This window comes from Lutra lutra, chromosome 9 (genome assembly GCF_902655055.1).
Source record: "Lutra lutra chromosome 9, mLutLut1.2, whole genome shotgun sequence".
Taxonomy (NCBI): Eukaryota; Metazoa; Chordata; class Mammalia; order Carnivora; family Mustelidae; genus Lutra; species Lutra lutra.
Window position 1 is genome coordinate 67,356,040 of NC_062286.1, and position 24,492 is coordinate 67,380,531.

Consider the following 24,492-nt stretch of genomic DNA (forward strand, 5'->3'; position numbering starts at 1 on the left):
AGACTGTTGTTAACAAAAGAATTGATTATATTTAAACAAATGTGACTTAATGTCAAATTAATGGGGATTTATTTAGTGCTTACTATGGGCCCAGTACAGATTGAAAATAATTATGAATATGTGCCATAAAAGAGAACACTAAATATAGTGTGGTTGAAAGAACTTCATTTTGGGTATCTTATAGACCTGGGTTCTAATCCTGGCTTTATCAGTGATCACAGTGTATGACCTTGGGCAGATGCTTTAATCTATTTGAGCTTCAGTGCTTTCAATAGTCAGAATTTGTCTGAAGGGTCTGCCATCAGTAAAGTCAGACCAACAGACATGAAACAGTGTGCAGTAATACATGCTCATAGTACAAATTTGAGAAGTAGAAAAATCTATTAAGATGGAAAAAATTTGTAATCATACAGCTCAGACATAATTGTTAATACTTTAGAATATATTCTTCTAGTCTATGTTCTATGGATATGGATACATTATGAGGGAGTGAAAAAATAAGTGTTTTGCCAAATTAGGATCATGGTCTATACATTGTTTATAGCTTTAAAAAAATTAGCAGTATCTTATATAATGCTGACATTTCCATGTCATTATTCTGCTGCATGATTTCTTAATGTTTGGTATTCCTTGGTATTGCATATAATTTGATTAGTTTGCTGTTGTTGGATTCTCAGACGGCTTCTGACTTTTAAATTTATAAATAATGCTGTTATTGTACTCTTTATATTTAAATATGTTTTATATATCTGAATTATTCTTTCCCATAAATTACTGGAAATAAACCCTAGGTAAATGAATATGAGCATTTTTAGGAGTTTTGACAAAAACTGGCTGCCAGAAAAGTTGTACTAACTTCCCCCCACTAAAGTAAGAAAACACCCATTTCTCTATCACCAACAATTGTTAATATTTATTCTTTTGCTTGTTAGATAATATTTCCACATTATACAAAATTCAAAGAGCACAATGACAGTAAGTCTTCCTGTCTCAGCTAGTCACCTCATACTCATTCAGGGTCCTGGAATGTGCTTATTTCTTAGGTATCCTTCTAGACATTCTGTTCTTGGCACTTAAAAAACAAAAACAGAAAACCTTTACCAGTTTGTAGGATGAAGAGGTATCTTGCAGTTTTGGTTTTTGATTATTAGTGAAAATGAATATGTTCCACTTATTTATTGGCTATTTTTATTTCTTTTGTGAATTGCCTGTTCATACCCCTTGCCCATTTTTAAATTTAGATGTTTCTCTGTTTCTGATTTTATGAGAGATCTTTACAAAGGATGAAAACTCCTGGTATGTTACAGTTTTCCAAACAATTTTTATTTTACTCTACATTTTAGTGGACATTTTCAGTTTTCACATAGTAAAATATCCATGTATGTATTATTTTATTTTTATGCCTGATTCTTAGCTATTTAAAATTGATTTTGAATTCTGGTCAGAGATCACATGCTTTCTTGGTGGTGGAGTTGTTTTTCTCTTGCCATCATATTCTGATCTTTAGTTCCCTTGGTATCAGGCAGAAAGAGTCTGAAAATTGAGAAGACAGTTTTTGTTGGATTGCATGCCCAGATTTTAGACAATCAACTGGATGGGTGTTGGTGCCATCTAGTGTTGGATATAGTAAATAGGTCTACAGAACGCTTTATAATTGATTATATGGAATAAATTCAGATGACCGGAGAAATTTAGTGAGTTTTAGATATTTACTTTACATTAACAAATGACTTTAAAAATAACTTTGTAAAAGGTTTTTGACACATTGTACTGAATCAAACAAATGCTTGAGTCATGTTATTTTAAACATGGAATGACCTTAAAGATTCCCCCAAACCTGTGTAGTTTGGAGAAACCATACAAGTTTTAAAAGATACGTTCAAAGACTAGTGACTATTAATTTTTTTATTCTGAATTTAAAAAAATGCTTTGGGTCTTTTGGAATATGTACATTTATTTTAGATTATAATACATGAAGCTAGCATTTATTTAGTTCTTACTGAATAGTATATCACTTTTAATTTCTCTGTGGATTTTAGTATTTGTAACTTGTGGATTTAGTATTTAGCAACTTATATGAAATTGTTTTTAGACTTTAAAATACTCATTTTTTTGCCATTTGAACTTGTGTTGTCATTCATTTTCTAGTCTAAAGTCTTTCTCCATGTCTTCAGATTCACTTTAGTAGTTAATGTTGAAGTGCTATAATTTAGTCCATAGAGGGCATTATATTACAGCTTATGGTATTAAACAGCATTGTTTAATGAGACATATGTTTAGTTTATATTTTTGTATAACTTAGGATAATTACATTTTGAAATAAGTTTAAAACTCCTCTGTAACTGTAATTCTTTTTTTTTTTTTTTAAGATTTTATTTATTTGACAGACAGAGATCACAAGTAGGCAGAGAGACAGGCAGAGAGAGAGGGGGAAGCAGGCTCTCTGCTGAGCAGAGAGCCGGATGTGGGGCTTGATCCCAGGATCCTGGGATCATGACCTGAGCCGAAGGCAGAGGCTTTTACCCGCCGAGCCACCCAGGCACCCCTAATTCTTTATTTTAAAAAATGAATCTGGCTTTCTATTTCCGGAGAGTAGATATACTTATTTTAGCTATGAAGAATTGTATACTGGCAATCTTAGAGAGTATCACTTTAAATCCAAATGACCACATCTTTTTCATTTATTTCCCTTGTTTTCTAAACATTGTAAAAAAAAAACAAACAAAAACTTGAATTTTTCTGGGGTTCAGAAGTAGAGGAAGGAAAGAAATGGGAAAGGAGGAATGTCTTGGGAAGGCTGGCTGGAGCACTTACAGCTTACATATTGCTTCCTGTTACAAAGTACAGTCTTCAGTCTGAAATTCTGCCACTTAGACACACACACACATTCTCTTTTTCTCTCTCTTCATGAGAAGGTTACAGAGAAAGGAATTTTTTTTTCTTTAGTAGGAATTGATTTAATCATATTTTCCTACTAAGGTTAAGTGCACTGAGAAAATGAGAGTTTTTTATTTTTAATTTATTTTTTATTTTATATTTTATTTTTTTTATTTGACAGAGATCACAGGTAGGCAGAGAGGCAGGCAGAGAGAGAGGAAGGAAAGTAGGCTCCTTGCTGAGCAGAGGGCCCGATGCCGGGCTCTATCCTAGGACCCTAGGATCATGACCCGAGCCGAAAGCAGAGGCTTTAACCCACTGAGCCACCCAGGGGCCCCGAAAATGAGAGTTTTGATGTGAGATATGAGGAGAAAAGAAATCTAGAGCGTGTTGGTAATTTTAGAGCAGGGTACCCTTTGGAAAGGAGTTAGAGTCGTGCTTGGGGAGGTTTTCATTTGTTTTTGTCATGCTTTGTCCACCAGGGATGTGGATATTGAGGAGTGAGAAGTCGCCAACCATGAACTTTGGAAAATTTTAAAGTACCATGTAAGGCTAATTTTGCATTTTAAAAAAGAGGAGGTCTTCTATCACCTTCCCCCTGCGAATCTTGTGTGGTCTCCTCCTTTGGAAGCTTTTACTTTTAAGGTAAAAATAGGTTCCTGTCCCAAATAATCAAAGTGCTGTTTACACAAGTTGGGATGTATGTTCTATTTGAAAATTGTCCTCGAAAGAATTCACTTTTTAAAAACAAAATATTAGGGGCCCCTGGGTGGCTCAGTGGGTTAAAGCCTCTGCTTTCGGCTCAGGTCATGATCCCAGAGTCCTGGGATCGAGCCCCGCATCGGGCTCTCTGCTCAGCAAGGAGCCTGCTTTCCTTCCTCTCTCCCTGCCTGCCTCTCTGCCTACCTGTGATCTCTGTCAAATAAATAAATAAAAAAAAATTTAAAAAAAACAAAAAAATATTAAATATTTGACGGAAAGCAAAATAAATGAAAGTAAGTTTTTAACAGATTTATGTCCTTTCTTTGTCTGTTATGTTGGGATTTAATGTGGAGTAGGACCTACAAACTATCCATGTATAAATTTTTCTGAGGTGGAGTATAATGGAACTGTGTAGCAAAGCACGGTAAAATATATATATGTGTGTGTGTGTGTGCGCGCGCATATGCACTTGCATGCTTGCGCATGCTTATACTTGCTTAGAAAGGTATTGGGTTATTCTCTAGAATTGAATGGCTTCATATATGCACTTTCTTAGATGTGTTTTATGTACCTTATCTCCTACTAGTTTGATTGTTATTTGTAACATAATAATAGTGTTAAATAACTAGGACTTATATAGGGCCTACTTTTTGTTAGGGACTATCCTAAGGCCGTTTGCTTATAATAATTCATTTGATCCTCACTAAAAGCATAGTTCTGTGGCTTTATGTTTTTAACAGTTTTGTATCATCAGGCTTTTAAATTTTAGTCCTTTTTTTGCTTAGCTAACCAAACTTAAAATAACCCTTCTAAAACTTTTTAAGAAAAAAATGGGCAAAATGTCAGTTGATTTGTAGGAGTTAGTTGTTCTTGCCAGTTTAATAGTTTCAATTGCCAAGACCCTAAAAATTAAAAGAATTAGGTATCAGTATGTAAGATCAAACTTCAGGGCTCCTGTTTTAACTTTTAAATCTGCCAGGGGAGGTTTTAAGTATATTCAGTGTTTAGATGAATGGTTATTATTATCACATGTTCTTGCTCTCTGAGACTGTTTTTAAATGTTTTCAATCAAATCAAGTACCAACAGATGTGAATAGTATAAATGGTAAATACCTTTGTCTCAAGAAATCTTTTTCTCTCTCCTATTTGTGCAGTAAACTCTGACTTGAAAACAGTGTTTGGGCACTGTTTTTGAGTGCTTTATTCTAATGCTAAAGTATTTGTATGTCTTTACAGTTTCAAGGGATTTGTTGTTAGAGATAGTATTTTGGAAATATTTCAGACTTAACTGAATAGTTTGAGATTTCAAAGTATTGTATGGAGAAGTCAGACATTTTCAGCTGTGGTATGACTTTCTGACAGGGTTCTCAAAAATAGCACATTATATACATGGGTCTAGTGAATAAAATTTTAAATTAGATACTGATTTTTGAGCTTAGAATAATAGACTCTTTTTAAAAATTGCTTTGCTTTATCCAAGTCTGGAGTTAGAAAGTCAGACAGAAAGAACTGAGTCATTGACCAGACCACTTCTGATTCTAAGGATTTTGCAGAATTTTACAGTAAGTTCCAGAAAATATTATACCAACTTCATTGTAGCTATATCATCCTCAGAAGTATGTACATCTGTACATAGGCCATATATCTTATAGTACTTCATCCTGTCACACACTTTAGAACATTTAGCGGATCTCTCATTAAATATTGCCTCTCTAGCTTGGTTAAATGCTAGCGACAGTTAAACTAATTGTGGAACATTAGTAAAGACATAATATTCTGCACTGGAATGAATGCCAGTTTTAGAAAGTTGAGCAAAAATTTTGGAAGTTCTGCACATAGATTTGTTTTTGTATTTATCAGTAAAATTTTGGTTTAGTCTTATGTCATTTTCCCAAGACAAATGATATAATTCGCACATGAATATTTCTCTTCAAGCTAAGAATCTATTAATAGTACTTACAGTAATGTTTAATAGATTATTGAAAGATTGAGTTGTAACAGGTGATGATTAGGAATATATATTTTTAAGTCTCTGATTTCCATTATTGTAAAAGAAGATACAGCATTGCATTAGAAAGATTAGACTGCTGAGATTGAATAAAACCGTTTTTTTTCTTTTGAAGTAGCATATATTCAGTAAATGTTAATAATTGGATTTTGTGATTCTCCACTCATAGCCTCATGAGGGTGCAAATGCTGAATGTTTTAAGCCTTAGTAAACTCAGAGGAGAAAGTACGAAGAGATTCAGCATTTCCCAGACTTGAAATTTAAGCTATTACCCCTCTTTGGATTGGTCCATTTTTACCTTGTTAGGTAACTATTGATTTTAGGGTTTTAAATGCAACTGAAAACCAGTGGCATCATTCACCCACTGTGAAAAGAAAATGATTTCATATAGCTGTAAGTGCGTTTCAGATATATTCAGTGGTTAACTCTGACAAAAGAACAGCTCTCTTTTCTTCCCTTTCTTTTTGGTAGCCTGCCCCCTCTCCCTGGAAAAGTAGCTCCCTTTGGTATGAGCAACAAGTAAAAGACTAGAACAATAAACACATAGGAGGAAGGCGGTCGTGCCTGAGTATTAGTAGCCTAGTTACAGATTGCACTGCGTCAGACTGTTCCACACCCAGAAGATGTCAGGTGACTTCAGTTCTGCTGCAGTTGTGCAGCGGAGACTGCAGACTTCGGTGGAGGAAACGGGTATTTCATGTCTCAAAGGGTAGATTTGTGCAGTTAACAGCTTTTCTGTTGGTATGCATAATTGATAATTGCATCTGGAGGGCAGATCGTGACAAGAGATGGACTGTCAGAAGAAAAATTGGAAGGATAAGGGTATATGTACTTTTTAATCTTCTATTCAGGTTTTTTTATGTGACCAGTAATATATTTCTGTGAATAAGCTTTGCAATTTTAGATGTATTTTGGATTGAAAATGGAGCCTATGAAAGCTTTAAAAGTTAAACATTAAAAGAGCTATTTCATATGTTTTTATATGTGGTTGTATATGAGAAAATATCATGCTGTTCTCTCACTGGCATTTGATTTAGGCTTTGCAATCCTGTGGTTGATTAGGTTCTATTCTTTAATCCTATTCTTTAATCTTGCACATTGTAAATAGTATCGTTTAAATGCATTTCATTTGTTGGTCACTTTAGTGCGATAAATTCACATAGCTGTCTTTCTATTACATAATGACATGTTTTCTGTGACTGTTTTTCTTTAAAGCTGATTTGGTGTAGTTGAAATTCTATCCAAGATTTTTTAAGTAGCAGGATACTGCGTTTGCAGTTAAGCTTGTTTCTTCTTTGGAAATCTGATTGAACCTTTAAAGTCATTACCACACATTTTAAGTAGATTATATTTGTGTATATCTTGAAATCATTAAGATGTATACACAGCAGTTTTAAATGCATGTCTATATTTAAGTCTCTAACCTTTGTCCTTATAATAACCAATCAGTGATCTTAATCCCCTTTCCTCCCCCTTGAAAGCCCAGCAGATCCTTTCAAGTCTCAGTGGGTCATTGTGTAAGAATGTAAGCCCGTAAGTGCTAAAATGTTGACTGTAATGAATATTTTAAAAAAATATTTTATGTAGATGGGTAAATGTGCCATTTTTTTAAAAAAGAGGTGATAAGCTATATATCTGACCACTTGTAATAAATTGTCTTAAAATTATTAGAGCTATTTTAAGTAGTCCAAGTAGACATTATACACCAACAGTTTTTTTTTTTCTGGCCACATTTAAGTTTTACAGTTTTTTAAAAATGTTATTTCCTTCTATAGCAGAATTGTTTGCAGAATTGGTAATAATGTTTCTAAAAGCAATATGTGGAGCTAATTACAACATTCATAACATCCTTTTAAAAATCTATTCAATAAAGAAATGTGGGGGAAAGGCGAGTTTGAGATTGAGTTCACATTGAGACAAAGATTTTTATAGTTGCAATTTAAAGACTAGAAAACAATATAGCTTTCGATTTTTACCTTTATGATTTCTTTGTATGTGAATTTAATGAGGAGAAGGGTTTTTATTTCTTCATCCTTCTGACCTAATGAAAGGTGAGTTGAAACACTAGTTTTTGATAATTAAAATTTGGAGTAATGATACCAATACAGTAAAACAAGCTTTAAAAATAGGCAAAAAGTTACATCAGGGTCTACTCTGCAGATGCTGAGGTTCTGTATTAATAATTTAAATTTTAGACCATTTAATAATACCTTAAGTTATTTATTTGCTGAAATTTAGGGATATTTTGAGACAGGAGAAATTAAGATCTATTATAGCCTGTATTATGCCAGAAATTTATTTTGATTATTTAGACACTAAATATAAAATCACATTTACTGTTGGATATCTCTGGGGAGCTTCACATTGTATGTTAAAATGGAATGGCCTAATATTTTAGTACTTATCTTTGGCTTTTTTGCTTGGTACCTATTTGTCTGATTTATTGGTGAAGTTCTATTTTAGTATTTATCAGCAGCTAATTTTAATGTAGATTATAGATTACGACTTAAATGGAAATCACTGAAGAGGTGAAACTGCTGTGGAATGAGTTTTTCCTCATTTTATGAGGAAATGAGGTTTTTTAGTTTTATGAGAAGTATGGATAGAGAAGAGAAACAAATCTAGGCTCTGGGTATACTTTAAAAAAAAAAAAAAAATACTTAGGCCCCTATTTTTTTTTCCCCTACTGGTTCCTCCTTGCCTTAAGTGCCATGGTTGAAACACCATCAGTCATCTAATGATGGTGAAGTATAATAGTGTAACAGAAGTGAGGGCTACTCTGATTTCAATGTTTTGAAAAGTTTATTTTTTCTTGTTTTGTTTTGTTGCTGCTTAACTAGCATTGAAGACATTTTATCTTTCAGGCTAAAACCAGTATTAATTTGTATTCTCTTTTTTTTTTTAGCTTTGATTTTCCATTCTTAGCAGCATAATTACAACAGATGAAACCCACATGGTACTTGATTATTGGGGTTATATGGAAAGCATTGTTTAAGATTTTGAAGAACGTAGAATAGGAAGGAATGGGAAAGTTTAGAGGTTTGGGTGGGTGGGAGCATGATGTAACCTCTGAACAAGGAATAATTGAGACAGTGAGTAGAGGGTTTTGGATAGAGCAGAGTATTTATAAGATAGTAGTTGAAAGATAAGGTTGATCTGGTTAAAGAATATAGAAGATTTGCAAGATGTAGGTCAGGTTTCCTCATTCTTCCCTGAAGATGAGAATCACCGACTGCTTCTTAAATATACAGATTCCTGTGACCAGACTCAGACTACCTGAATCAGAATTTAGAGCAGAAGGGGCTGGAAATCTGTGTATTAAACATCTTGGTGTCGTTCACGTTATTACCAGGCAAATTTAGGAGATCCTGATTTAGGTTTTTAAGTTTCCGGTTTGGTAACTTAATTTTGGCCAGAGTGAGAAACTTACCCTTTTTGGTCTTAATTTCAGTTTGCTCATTTGCATGCTTTCTAGGCTTCCAGTTTTGAGGTTCCCTGGTTTTAGGAGAAGATAGCGTGGGCTAGATTGCAGAGGACATTCATTGGCTTTTGAATTTTACTAGGAAGGAAATAAAGAGCTTTAGGAAGTTTTAAAGTCAGGAGTGATAAAATGATAGCAGGTTTGAAAGACTGGTTTGGGTTGTTGTATAAGATAAATTTGAGGAGAACTTAGAGGCAGAAGTTACGATGACTGTATTTGTGCCCAGATTTAAAACAAATAATGACTGAACTTGGCCTGAAATCGGAATGAAAAGGAAGTGACAGATTTGAGAAACTCAAGTAAGTAATACTTGACATTTGGCATAGATTTGTGGGACTTGGGTGAAGGAGGGACTCAAAGGACAACATGCAGTTTCAGTCGGAGTGGAACCCTGGCACTGCTAGTGCTTTTTAGTATCAGTAGAAATAGGCAGAAATGAAGCCAAGTTCAGCTTTAGAAGCTTCAGGTTTGGAGTGACTATAGAACTTATGCAAAGCTCCGAGAAATGACAAATTTAATGATAAAGAATTGGGAATTGAATAATTAGATACTACAGAGAAGCTGTTTAATATGAAGATTGAGAAATGCTTTTGGACCCTGTGGAATTTTAGAAACCTCTGCAACACTGTCCTTTATTTGTGTTTTTTGAATTTGGCAGTTAATGTGCTGTAGGCGACCTTTGAGAGAAGTTACTCTGTAGGATGGTGACCGGTGTTTCTAGCATAAAAATTCAGTTTGACTGTTAAGACAAAGTGCCTTTGGCCCATTTCTGGAGCATACTTCTTTCCAGGGGTTCTTGTAGGGCCCCCGGTCTTTACTTCGGATAAACCACTTGCAGTTTCTTTGGAGGCTTCAGGTTACTGAATATGTTTACAGTTGTACATGCAGACTGACAATCCAGGTAGAGAGGAGTAGGGGTCTTGCTGTGTGAAATAAATGTCTCACCTCTTGAGAAAGCCACAAAATGCCTTCAGAGGGAACTTTGGCATTAATTTTGAGACCTATTTGAAAGAAGTTCTAAACTTAGCTGAAACACGACCTTTAAGCATTCATTGAATACTTCTAGATCTTGGTTTAGCTGCATGACACTATATATACATAAATATTTATACATTTGTTGTAGAAGATTTAGGTGTCTTGAAGATTAAAACTTTTGCTTCACATAGAGTGGTTTTTGTTTTGGTGTGTTAAGTTTAGTGGTGTGTGTATGTTGGGGGTTGATATGGTATGTTATGTTCTGTAATCTTTCATCAAGTGGAGAAATGCTTTTAATTTAAAATATATTCTACATTGTTTTAATGGCTATAGTATTCTAAGTATGTACTATTAATCCCATCTAGTGAAATATTCAAGTTACTTCTAATGTTTTTGCAAGTATAAACAGTGCTAAAATGAATATAATTGAATATAAATATTTGTTTTTATCAGTGATTATTACCAAATTGCTGGGTTATAGTATTTAGGCTTTTGGTTCATGGTGCAAAATTGCCCTCCAGAAAGATGATACAGATTATTATTGCTTTTTAATAATAATTTAAAAAATTATATTGTACAAAATATTGTAAAAATGTATGAAAGTATCTGTCCTAAAACTTTGGCCAAGATTAAATATTATGTGCGCATTTCTGATGGTTTTAACTCTAAAATAGTTATTTTGTCAGTTTTTTTTTTTTTTAAGATTTTATTTATTTATTTATTTGACAGAGATCATAAGCAGGCAGAGAGGCAGGCAGAGAGAGGAGGGAAAGGAGGGAAGCAGGCTCCCCACTGAGCAGAGAGCCTCGACGCGGGGCTTGATCCCAGTACCCTGAGATCATGACCCGAGCCGAAGGCAGAGGCTTTAACCCACTGAGCCACCCAGGCGCCCCGTTTGTCAGTTTTAAGTAACTCAATCACTTGAGGAAAACCAGGCTTATATTAAAAAAGGGTCAATTTGCAAATGTTTTCCTTTATATGTGGTTTAAAGTCTTGTACAGCTGTGTAGTGGGAGCAGTGGTGGAAATACCTTCTCTGTTTTATTTATTTATCCAAGTCTGGGTATTCCTTGTTCCTTACCAGGCCTCTTCACTGGTTTTTCCACTAAATCATCTGTGTCACAGCCAAGTTAATCTTCCTGAACTCTGGCTGTTATCATAGCACTTAAGAGGTTTTTCTTTACTTTCAAATTAACTTTAGACTGTCTACCCTGGACTTTCAAAAGGCATTCCCTGGCTTAGTCCCCACCTTTATAATCTCATCTCTCATTACCCTGTCTTCTGCCACATTGAAGCACTTGTTCCTTCAGTGTTTTTTGCATTTGCTTGTGGATTTTTCTATCTAGAATGCCCCTTCTTCCCATTTCATTCTGCCCAAGTCTTATTTATCAAAGGTCCAGTCTTCTGTTAAGGTCTTTACTAATCCTCTGAGGTGGAGGTACTCCATTGTTCTGTAAACTGTGCAGTCAGCGAGGAGACAGTGATGAAGCCACCACTCTTTCTGCCTTTGTGGAATTTAGAGGCTAGGAAAAGAGTGAGGATACCTATGTGTATCTATATAGATGTCTGTAAAGATAGATAGATACGTATCTTGATATACATGTGATCTAGCCAGCTAATTCCATGAAGTCAGAAATAGTGGTGGCTTCACCATTGGATCTCCTTGTTTGTTCTTGCATACCTCAGTGAAGGGAGAGGCTGAGAACTGTGATGTTCAGCCAGGTCTACTAAATTGACCCATGTTTTGATTTTGTTCATTTATATAGTCTGTATCATCCTACTGGAAATGGTGTATATCTCTTTTTGTATGGTCTTTTTGTATGCAGTAAAATACGCAGTAGTCTTTCACACTAGCAGTGAAAGAAAGTAGGTGTGGGTTAGTCGTTGAGTATTGTTAAAATGTTAAGCCTAGTGGGGACTTTGTAGGCCACTTTGTAGGTTCCCTTTTTATTTACTCAGTTGGTCTCATCTCTTTGTAGAATTTAGGCTCAACAATGTTACTAAATGTAATTTAACCTGCTCTTCTGTTTGCATCTTCAGAGCAGTATTCTGAGACCAAATTTTGTTTTTCTGCTTCATCGTGGATGATGCTAACATTTGTTACTCGTGTGTGTTTATGTGTGTGTTTATGTTGTAAAATGTACAGACCTATGTTTCTTAAATCTTCAGTGCTTTCACATTTAGTCCAATCACCACTTAGGCATTTATTGAAGGTATTGATAGATTGAAGGTATTGATAGAAGGTATTGAATACTGTTGTCTCTCCTCAACTACTCTGTCACCACTATCAGACTTATTCTATATAGCATTTACTTAAGGACTGCAAAGCAATTTAAAGATTAAAAATTACCAAATATTACTTATAGCTCTGCAAGCCCTTATTAAGCGTTGGTTGTTGAGATGGATTTAGGAATTTCTACTCTCAGACTGCAGACTTGTTAAAATTATGATTTTCCTAAGAATAAGAGGAGTTACAGCTATTTTTTTGTTGGATGCACCTGTTTGCATATTTTTTCCACTGAAATAATCTAAAATAATTTAAAATATGTTTTTCTGGTCTATTTTAGTGTTCTGATGTTCTCATTTAATTGTCTGTACTACCAGCTATTTATTCCAGTGAGCATTTATATTCATTGTAAATATGGTAGGTATCAATGCTTATAGAAGTACAGATCTTACTCAACTTATGATGGGGTTGCATCCTGATAAATGAATCCTAAATGGAAAATATTGTAAGTTGAAAATACATTTATTTATTTATTTTTTTTTTAAGATTTTATTTATTTATTTGAGAGAGAGACAGTGAGAGAGAGCATGAGCGAGGAGAAGGTCAGAGAGAGAAGCGGACTCCCCGCGGAGCCGGGAGCCCGATGCGGGACTCGATCCCGGGACTCCAGGATCATGACCTGAGCCGAAGGCAGTCGTCCAACCAACTGAGCCACCCAGGCGTCCCTGAAAATACATTTAAAACACTTAACCGTCATAATTTAGCCTACCCTACTTTAAACCTACTCAGAATATTTACATTAGCCTACAATTGGGCAAAATAATCTAACACAAAGCCTCTTTTTTTTTTTTAAGATTTTATTTATTTATTTAACAGATCGAGAGAGTGAGAGAGAGAGAGAGAGAGAGAGAGAGAATGAGAGAGCACAAGCAGGGGGAGTAGCAGAGGGAGAGGGAAGGAAAAGCAGGCTCCCTGCTAAGCCTGATGTGGGACTCAATCCCAGGACCCTGGAATCATGACCTCAGTTAAAGGCAGGCATTTAACAGACTGAGCCACCCAGGTGCCCCCAAAGCCTCTTTTATAATAAAGTGTTGACTGTTTCATGTAATTTATTGAATACTATACTGAAAGTGAAAACCAGAATGGTTGTAAAAGTTGTTTACCCTCATGATCGTGTGGCGCTACTGTGTGGGAGAAGATCGAAATTCAGAGTATGATATCACTGAATATGTACCGCTTCTACACCATCCTAAAATCGAGCCATCTAAGTTAGAGGCTGTCTGTAGAAATAGAATTAGTTTGCCTATTATTGCACTAATAATTTGCTTTGAGCCCCCCTCCTCCCTTCCAGTCTATTAAACTTTTCAAGTTTCTAGAGTTATGGAACAGTATGTTTTCCATTTAGTTTTTATTAGGAGAAAATAGGATTTGGGGCAGGGATTTCCTATTTCTAAGGTTTGGTTCCTATTTCTTGTAATGTTGTAATGCTTGGATGCCAACAAGAAATAAAATTTAAACCACAGTAAATTATGCATTGAACCAATGTCTGTTCTGATTTCATGTTTACATTTGTGTATATCTGGATCAGTTCTAGTAATTTAAAATAAATAACTGCATGCTTACCAAAATTTACCAGAACTAACAGCCCTTTTATAGGAAGATTCCTTATTTTGATGTCCTTTACAACTGAAGATTGTTCAAGTTTGCACAGGTAGGGAGAATCCTTGGTTAGGAATATATATATATTTTAAATGTTTAAAGGTTTTATTTAGCTTTACCTTAGAGAAAATGGAATTAGCTATATAAATTTCTCTGTGGAAAGAAAATTATCATGGTTTAGAGAAATTAGAAGTGGGAAGTTAGGTTTATTTTCTGCTGTATTTTTTGCCTTCTAATAAAGCTAGAAATAGAATGTGGGATTAAAGAAAGTGTTGAAATCTACATGAACTATTAAATTGGTGAATTTAACTTAACAAATGAGGCCTGTATGAATGCTGACACACTCCTTTAAATACAAAATGTGGTATGATGGAGAAAATGAGACTTCTGTGGTTGGACCTGAATTTCAGTCTGTAACCCTACATTATTTATTTATTAATACTGCTAAGCCTCGGTATGCAAAATACTCAGGACAGTTGCTTGCTTAGATTAGGGGATTACAAATTATTATAGAAAAGGCAAATTACATTTATGCTGATTTTACCTAAAATGCTTTTTCCTCAGGTGTTTGGTTGTCGGAATTGGCCAATGAGCTGTAGTGTTGTTGGAAGTAAAGCAGGAAAGATTTAGTGATAAAAGAGACAAGGACCCAAAATTGTGCATGATCTTTCAGAAACTCAAGTTAACGGGAAGAGATGGCCAAGAGAGAAACCAGTATTTTTGCTAATTGTTTGGTTGAGATACTTTGTAGCAGTAGTAGGTATCCATCAACCTGATCGTTGCTCACTAAAACCAAATAAGCAGTGCTTTCAGAGAAAGTTGAATTCACATTTCAAGAAATATGGGCTTAGTAAAACATTACATTTAATATTTCATTGCCCTGTTTGAACAAGTCTCTTAATGTTATTACCTTTATTTAGTGTGTTTAGTTCACTAAGCATTTCCATTGTGTGAAATCTCTTTTCAGCTTCAACTAACTACTTAGTTTGGTATCCATTTTCTAATTTTATACAGGGGGAAACTAGGTTAAGTGATATAGTCTGGGTTATACTGATTGAAGGAAGGATTGAAGGAAGAAATGGGACTCATGCGCCTCTTAACTGTTTCTGCTAAGTTCCCACTTTGCACACATCTTTTTCTGGAGCTCCCACTTGTCATTTATTAGTGTGGTGAGTGCTTCCTGGGTGGAGGTAAAAGCTTACTATGTAGGGCTAAATGATCAACTCTGAATTCCAGTCACTTTCCCTGGCAGTTGAGAGGAATTTAAGGATTATGATTCCTAATAAATACGTAATTACTTATGTAAAGACTATGGTTGTGAAAAATAATGTTATTATCATTCCAATATATCCTTATTTATTAATTTCCCATTTAACTGCCTGCCGTTATTAAAGAAAACTTAATATTTGCTTTTGCTTAGGAAGCAGTTACTCTCCTGTCAGTAGTTTTAGGACCCGCTAGTTCAACTTTTTTAACCCCCGAGACAAAAGATTTTGGAACTGAAACCTGACTTCAGGCTATTCAAGGAAGAGCTTCAGTAAGAATTTGATTTGAGGCAAAATGTAATTGGATGACTTTTGCATGTAAGGCATGCATGGAAGCACTATTTTTAGTTATGACAGATGACATTTTATGATTACCAAGTGTAGGCAACTCTTCTTACTCTATATTGGGCCAGAGGTTTTTATTTTGAAGAAAAGATTGTAGTGTACAGAGTTATTTTTAAATTAAATTTTAGTTTGGTAAGGATGCTACTGCTCTGAGCACTGCACAAAACACAAAATAAAAAATTTTCAGACTTTTATTTTGGAAATAAAAGTGGGTACCACTGCAGGGAGTAAATCATTTTTTTTTTCTAAACAACCAGAATTTATTTAAATGGGTCAGCAGTATTTTATTACAGTAGTCCATAAGCATTTCCCACAGTTATGGAAGGACAGGCACTGTTAAATTAACCTCAGATATTTAAAAGGATATTTTATGAATATATTGTAAAAGACTAAAGTTAAAGCTACAGTAGGTTACCTTGCATGAGTAACACTTTATTTTTCAGTATAGGAGACTTGAGGAACCATGAAACGTTAGTAAGCTTTTCTTTTTCTTTTTTTTTTTTTTTTTTAAGATTTTATTTATTTGACAGAGAGAGGGGGGAAGCAGGCTCCCCGCTGAGCACAGAGCCCCATGTGGGACTCGATCCCAGGACCCTGAGATCATGACCTGAGCTGAAGGCAGAGGCTTAACCCACTGAGCCACCCAGGTGCCCCAAGCTTTTCTTATACAAGCCCTTTGTGTTAATTTTGTTATCTCAAGAATAAAGAGGCCATTAAACTCTTTATTCATAAACAGAACTAATAATTACAAAAGAATCCTAAGTCAGCATGATAGTGACCCTGTATTTCTTATTTCAGGATGTCCTTTATTTTAATTTGAAAATAGTATAGTTTTGAATTTAAGTGTTTCTATTCCTAAGAATAATCTGGCCCCTGTTCAGACAATGCAGCAAATATTAATGAAGCTGATAAGGGGATTATGAAGATGAAAGGCAGTCATCAGTTCCTCAGGGTGTAGTAAGAAGATATAAAAGCCTGTAAAATGATACTGTTTTATAAGTTATCTGAAAGCATTGCTGTATGTTACTGAATAAGTATAGATATCTGAAAATAGTTTAGATAAAACTAATGTGAAATACAAACCAGAAAATTTTTTTGAATAAGAATTAGTACATGCCTCAAACTGGCATAAAGTATGCATTCATTCTAAGCAATCAGTAATATTTATTGAAAGTTTATCTGGGGATATGGTAGATAATAAGGCAACACGCCTCTTGTGGGGTTTACAACCTAGTAGAGAAACATGTTAAAACAAGAATTATTTTTAGGTTACTTTTAATTTTTTTTAGGTGTATAATTCATTGATTTTTAGTATATTCATAAAATTATGCTGCCATCATCATTATCTAATTCTAGGACATTTTTATCCATCCCCCCCCCCCCCCCCCCCCCCCCCGCCAAAACCCCGTACCCATTAGCAGTCACTCCTCATCTCTACTCCTCCCAGCCTGTGACAACCACTAATCTATTTTCTGTCTCTTGCAGAGTCACCTATTCTTAGACATCACATATAGGGAGAATCATACAATGTGTGATCTTTGTGTCTGGCTTCTTTTACTTAACGTCATGTTTTCAAGGTTTATCCATGTTGTAGCATGTAATGGTGGTTCATTCCTTTTTATGCACCAGTAATATTTCATTGTATGGATAAACTGTATTTTGTTTATCCATTCATCAATTTTTGAATTGGGGTTGTTTCCTCTTTTTTGGTTGTTATGGATAATGCAGCTATGAACATAAGTTTTTGTATGAACACAGGTTTTCTAGTCTTCTGGCTAGAAATTCCTAAGAGTAGAATTGCTGTGTTGTGTGGTAAATCTGTGTTAACTTTCTGAGGAATTGCCATACTGTTTTTCACAGTAGCTGAATTTTGTATTTCCATCAGCAAAGTAAGAGGGTCCTAATCTTTCCACTTCCTGCTGACACTTGTTGTTGTCCATCTTTTTAATATTAGCCATTCTAGTGGGTCTGAAGTGTTATCTGATTATGGTTTTGGTTTACATTTCTCTAATAACTAGTGATGATGAGCATCTTTTCATTGCTTATTGGTCATTTGTATACATTCTTTGAAGAAATGTCTATTCAAATCCTTTGCCCATTTTTAATTACCTTATTTGTGTTTTATTGTTGTTAAGTGTTTTTTATATACTGTGAATACAAGTCCCTTATCGGATGTTTGATTTGTGAATATTTTCTCCCATTCCGTGGGCTGTCTTAATTTTTTTTTTTAAAGATTTTATTTAGTTATTTGACAGAGAGAGAGATCACAAGTAGGCAGAGAGGAAGGCAGAGAGAGAGGGGGAAGCAGGCTCCCTGCTGAGCAGAGAGCCTGATGCGAGGCTGGATCCCAGGACCCTGAGATCATGACCTGAGCTGAAGGCAGAGCTCTGCTCAACCCACTGAGCCACCCACGCGCCCATGTCTTCTTAATTTTTTGATAGTGTTTTTTGAAGCACAAAATTGTTCATTTTTGATGAGGTCTAATCTTTTTCTCTTACTGGATGTGCTTGTGGTGTCATATCAAAGAAACTATTGCCTAATCTAAAGTCATGAAGATGTGCACCTGTTTTTTTCTTCTAAGGGTTTTATAGTTTAAGGTTTTCAGGTCTGTGATTCATTTTGAGATAGTTTTTGTGTATGGTGGAAGATAGGAGTCCAACAACTTTTTTTTTTTTTTAGTTTATATACCCCTTGTTCCAGCACCATTTGTGAAAAATTTCTCCCACTGAATTGTCTTGACACCCTTGTTAAAATCAGCTGACTGTGAATGTGTTTATTTCTGTACTATTAATTTTATTTCATTGATCCATTGATCTGTTGTCCATTGTGCAACTACCACACTGACTTGATTACTGTAGCTTTGTAGGTTTTGGAAAAAGGAAGTGTGAATTCTCCATGTTTGTGATTCTTTTCAAGATTGTTTCGGCTATTCTGGATACTTTGTGTTTTTCCGTACAAAGTCTACAATTGGCTTGTCAATTTCTGTTAACAGCAGGTAGGCTTTTGATAGCGATTGTACTGTACCTAGACCAGTTTGAGGAGTATTACCATCTTAATAATAATGCCTTCTAATTCATAAACATGAGATGTCTTTTCCATTTATTTAAGTCTTTAATTTCTTCCAACAATATTTTGTGGCTTTTAGTTTCTAAGTCTTGGGGGTTTTTTCACTTTGTTTTTAAGTATTCTTTTTGATGTTATTGTAAGTGAAATTATTTTCTTAATTCATTTTCAGATTACTCATTGCTTTTATAGAAATACAGTTAATTTTTATATATTAATTTAATCTTCTGTCCTGCATCCTTTCTGGACTTGTTTATTCTAGTAACTGTTTTGTGGATTCCTTGGAATTTTATATATACAAGATCATGTCATCTGCAAATAGAGGTAGTTTATTATAGTCAGGATGTCTTTTATTTCTTTTTCTTGTCTTAAAATTGCTCTACCTCATACCTCCAGGACAGTGTTGATCAGTGGAAAGAGTGGGTATCTCAGTCTTGTTCCTGGTCTTAAGCAGAAAGCTTTCAGTCTTTCACCATTAAGTATGATGTTAGCTGAGGGTTTTTTGTATACCCTTCATCTGGCTGAAGACCTTCTTTCTGTTACTAGCTTGTTGAGAGTTTTTGTAATGAAAGGGTGTTGGATTTTTGTCAGATCCTTTTTCTGTAACTATTATGATGCTCATGCAGTTTTTGACCTTAATTCTGTTAATACGGTATGCTATATTGAATGGTTTTCATATATTGAGCCAACTTTGCATTTCTTAAAGTTTTTTTTTTTTTTTTTTTTTGAGAGAGAGTGAGAGAGAGCATGAGAGGGGAGAAGGTCAGAGGGAGAAGCAGACTCCCCATGGAGCTGGGAGATGATGTGGGACTTGATCCCAAGACTCCAGGATCATGACCTGAGCCAAAGGCAGTCACTTAACCCAACTGAGCCACCCAGGCGCCCCAACTTTGCATTTCTGAGATAAATACCACTTGGCCATGGTGTATAATGCTTTTATGTGTTGCTGTATCCAGTTTGCTAGTATTTTGTGTCTGTATTAAAAAGAGATATTGGTTTGTAGTTTTCTTGCCATGTCTTTGCCTGATTTTGGTAGCAGGATTGAACATCTAAATTAATAATGGATATAAAGTCTCGATGAATATTAGAAGCAATAGCATTTGAATATATTTATCAGCATTTTATTAAAAGTTAATAACTACTCCCCTCTGATTGAGAATTAACAATTCTGGAATCTTCCAAAATGTCTTCATTAAAACCAATTTAAGGAATCTGAGAGACTAGAAGTACTGGAGACTGTCAATTAAGGTGGCAACCGTGTTTGCTAGTATTTTTATAATGTAATATTTTTTCATCCTTACAGCTTCATTAACAATCTTTTAAATTTCTTTACACAAAAATACTGAAATGCTTCTATATTTTGCACATTGACTTTGGTAAATGTAGATTGCCTCTCAGACCTTCCTGTTCTGGCATACATTAATTTTGTCTTACGTATGACTTCCATTACCTAGTTGCCTTGTCTCTCATGGCTCTTCTTCCCCTTATTCCTCCTCAGGACTTTAAGGTCTGTGGCTCTACCAGAGCCTTTCTATGGTGTGTTTCTTTTTTTTTTTTTAAAGATTTTATTTATTTATTTGACAAGAGATAACAAGTAGGTAGAGAGGCAGGCAGAGAGAGAGGAGGAAGCAGGCTCCCTGCTGAGCAGAGAGCCCCATGCGGGGCTCTATCCCAGGACCCTGGGATCATGACCTGAGCTGAAGGCAGAGGCTCTAACCCACTGAGCCACCCAGGTGCCCCATATGGCGTGTTTCAACAAGGCTTTGAAGATACCTGTTTTGAGTATTCCTATATAGCTTTTGCATATGTTTATGTAATATGTGTAGTTTACATTTAGGATTTTCAGAGCTCTTCCATTTATTGAAAAGACCTTATTCTTAGGAATCATAGGATAGGAGGAAAGAAAGAATTAGGTTTGGGTTTACTGTGTCCTCATGCAGTTAAATTTATTTTGGGCCGTAATCACTGAATACTACTGGACTTTATACATGGATATTCCCATATCATCAACTTTAGGGAAATTGAGCTGGTCCAACCCAAAGCACCAGAGTTACCAACTTGGTTATGTACTGTTAAAATTTTAACTATCACCTGGATCTAAATATTTATTAAGCTAGCATACATTATATTCTCCTCCCCATAGGAAAACCTATTGGGAAAACTGCACTCACGTTATAAGGTTCTTTAGCAGTAATGAACAGGAATGGAGAGGGGTGAATTTTTTTTTAAAGTAGAATAATTCATGTTTGCCACAAGGGAGGGCGAGAGGCAATTTCACATGGCATAGAAAGAAAGAAGCAAGTTAAACTCAACTATTACCCTAATACTCCAGTACAAATTGTGTTTACTAGATATCCTTTCAGACTTCATGGTTATCTAAGTTTTTAAAATTTTACTATATGAATCTTTTTGTAACATTTGTTTTTATTTATCAATATGGACATATTTCTTCAGTAATCTACATCACTATCCTTGCTGGCTGCATAGTGTTCTTTTGCATGGACATATTTTCTAATTTTACTTAATTAGATTCACATGGCTTTTAAAAGATTTTTTTCACAGTCTAATTAATTATAGTTTTCATCTATGGGAAAATAGCTTCAGTTATATTGGAATAGAGCTCTTCCTTTTTGGATTTAACTGTGGGTTAAGTAGTCACATTAAAATTTGTGTCTCATTCATTAACCTTCTTGTTAGTTTTACCTTGACTTTTTTGGCCTTTGGGATTCATCTCACATATGGTGATTACCTGCCAACACTCTGCCTATTCATTATGCATGCAAATGCGTGACATTTATTAAACATATTAATGTGCTGAATCTTAGTTTGACATTATACATGGGGCATACAAGTTTTATCAATAAGAAGCCTGTGTCGAAATCTGTGCTCTATCACTTAACTAATTAAGTGATCTGAGTCCAGTCATAGAAGAGCTGGTTCTCACTTTCTTGTCTGAAAGCTGGCCTCTTAGGGTTTTAATAAATGAAAGAGATAATGTTATGTAGTCTATAAATAGTACTTGGCACAGTGTAAGTGCCTGATAAATATTGGCTCAGGAAATAAAGGGAGGTGTGGAAACTATAGATCAGGAACCTGGATAAGATTTCTGAAACATCTGTCTGGCTTAAAAGGTTTGTAGCTGCTCAGTCTTTTTTTTTTTTTTTTTTTTTTTTTTTTTTTTTTTTTTGAAACTTCTAGCATACTGTGGCCATAATGATATAGTTTGTGATTGCTTAAAAAATTGTAGGAATATGAGATCTTGTTTCCCTAAAGTTCTACTAATGTTTGACACTTAAAGAAAGCATTTTTTAGTAAGGTTCATTTCAAAAGACTGGTATGTCTAAGTCCCTCTCCCCTCAAAAAAATCTAGAATTAAAAAGGAAGGAGATTTTAAAATGTATCCTTGGCACAGATAATACAGCAATAAAATCTCATAACTATAGATCCACTGATTGGGAATTTGAATGCAGGACTGATTGTGTATCTTTGTAGTGACTGTGTGTTCATTTCTGAAGGTGAAAGAAAAATTATTTATTTAATGCCCTGGTTACTGATGATAAAACTAAGGTCCAGAGAAGCTAGGAGCCTCATCCAGAGTTGTACAGTTGCAGAGACAGTACTAGCCTTGTGGGTCTCTTGAATCCTAGCCACTGGTAACTTCTTCTACCATAGCTATAGAAATCATATACCAATTATAAATAATTCTTATCAAGTCTTTGAAACTGTCCAGACAGTAACTCTTAGGTTAGGTAATTAGGTTAGTCATTTTTATGTTGTATATCTCAAGCCTGCAGTCATTTCTTTTATAATCAGGTCTTATTGAAGGGTTTTTAATGATGGTGAAGAATAATGAAGATAGCTGCATTTATTTTAACTTTTTACCAATGGTGATTTTGAAGGTTAATAAATGTTTTGGAGCACTTTGAGATCCATACATTTTTATAAGGCAGCATTTTGTTCATATAAAAATTTGAGGTGTATTTTACTTCCTGATTGTTCTAGGTTATCAGCTTTTTGTTCTGTTAGTGAAATCTTAGATAAGTTTGAAAATCTTTTTCCATGTGGCTTCTAAAGCAACATGATTATCACAGCAATATGATTTATTAACTTGCAGGTTAATCATGAGGTTGAAACTTTCTTTTCTTTTTCTTTATATTTAATACCTTAATAAGAATAGTAGTAGTAGTAATTGTGGTGTTCATAATAACAATAATAAATAACAGCCTGGACATTTCTTAAGAATTTGTTAAATGCTGTGTACTATATATTCACTATCTTATTAATGAAACATTTTGTTAATTCATTTTCTCTCTTAATCCTCACAATATCTCAGGATCATTCCTATTGTGTACACATTCTGTAGATACAGAAGCTGAGGTACAGAGAGATTTAGTGACTTGCTTGAGGTCACATAGTTGGTAAGTAATGGAGCCAGTTGTTGAGTGTCGGTGATCCAATACCAGAATCTGAGTGCTTTGTTTGGGGCACAGGGGAGCCCCCAGGGAAAAATTATGTGACTAAGAGCAGTCTTCATCATTGCTTCCCCCACGCTCCCAGGTACCCTAAGAAAACAAAACTACATTAATCATGAGAACCATTGCTAGCAGAGACTTACGAGGCCTCCATCTTTACGTTTTCTAGATCTACCCATTCTTTAGGACCCAGGTCAACTTCTCTCTTTTTCACAGTCTTTAAAATGTCCTCTATTTTTTTTCTTTTTCTCAATTGTAATGATGGTGCAACAGTGATTTTATAATTTTTTTGGTCATTGTTTTTATGTGTCTTACTGTCTTCCTAGAATTGTAGTGTTTTAGAGTTGGACAGGGTCTTAAAGAAAAGTCCACATCCCCATTTTCAAGTTTTTAATTCATTCTACTAGGTTGAGTTCCATGAACATTATCAGTTCAGTAAATATTTGCCGAATGTCACAAATCTATTAGCATCGCTTGCTGTCTCTTTATTCAGTATGACATTATTCATGATGTCAGTTTTATAGCCATAGATAACACTGCTTCAAGTTCTGGTTATTTCTCAGTTGTGCTACTATATTTGTATAATAGTAGAAACTAGTTGAATAGAACAAAACTAAGGTAGATGTTTTAGGCAGGGTTGGAACAAGCTGGAGGTGGGAGAAAATGTGAATAAAGAATTAAAATCAAAGGTTGAACATAAAGCTGTAAATCATATAATGTTAAATTAATAGCATTTAAATCAAATCATAGGATAACAGAGTGTTTCCTAAACATAATAAATGTTGATCCCCTGCTATGTTTCAGACAGTGACTAGCATTTAAAATGTCTTAATTAGCACTCATGATAAATACTAACAGGAATTGAGGGCTTCAAAATGACATCTAACATAATACATTTCACATACGTAGTTTTCCCCACAGAAGTACCCCTAATGGTAAAAGAAAATTACATACCTTAGAGAACCAAAGCAGCCCCTGGAAATGTGTTTTTTCTTTGTTACCTTCTTTATCTTAAAAATTAACAGGTATTTAAGATTGTACTCAAGAATATGCCCATACTTGCATTACTATAAGAATATTAAACACCCCCTCCATTCCCTAGTTGTTCACAGTCCAGAGAGAGACAAATTATGTTTAGCCTGTGAATTCAGGAACCCTCTGGCACACTGCAGAAATCTTAGTGTGTTGTACATAACCCGACTTTAAGACCGCAGGCCTATGGTTATTTGATCCCCACTATGGCTCTGTGACCGTAGACCAAGAACGAATTTGCTAAGTTTGGCTATGTCTGACTCCTTACTATTAATAAACATTATATAACAGTGTAACACATTGAGTTTTTCTTTTTTTATTTGACATCTACATTTTTATGGCATTGTATTTATCTGCTCTCAAGAGAAGTAGCTTTTTCCTCCTCCT

The 24,492-nt window shown here is 34.8% G+C and overlaps 1 protein-coding gene across 4 annotated transcripts in view; it reads left to right on the forward strand.

The window, feature by feature from the left end:
* Positions 1-24,492, forward strand: part of RTN4 (reticulon 4) — a 68,745-nt gene that overhangs the window by 27,168 nt on the left and 17,085 nt on the right. Inside the window, exon 1 of one of the 4 annotated variants that reach the window (XM_047743701.1) lies at positions 6,199-6,409. The exons of the other annotated variants lie outside the window; for them this stretch is intronic. Coding sequence (XP_047599657.1) covers positions 6,376-6,409 — 34 coding nt within the window. The 5' untranslated portion in view covers positions 6,199-6,375. Of the gene's footprint in view, positions 1-6,198; positions 6,410-24,492 lie in introns of those variants that run through there. 4 annotated transcript variants of the gene reach the window in all.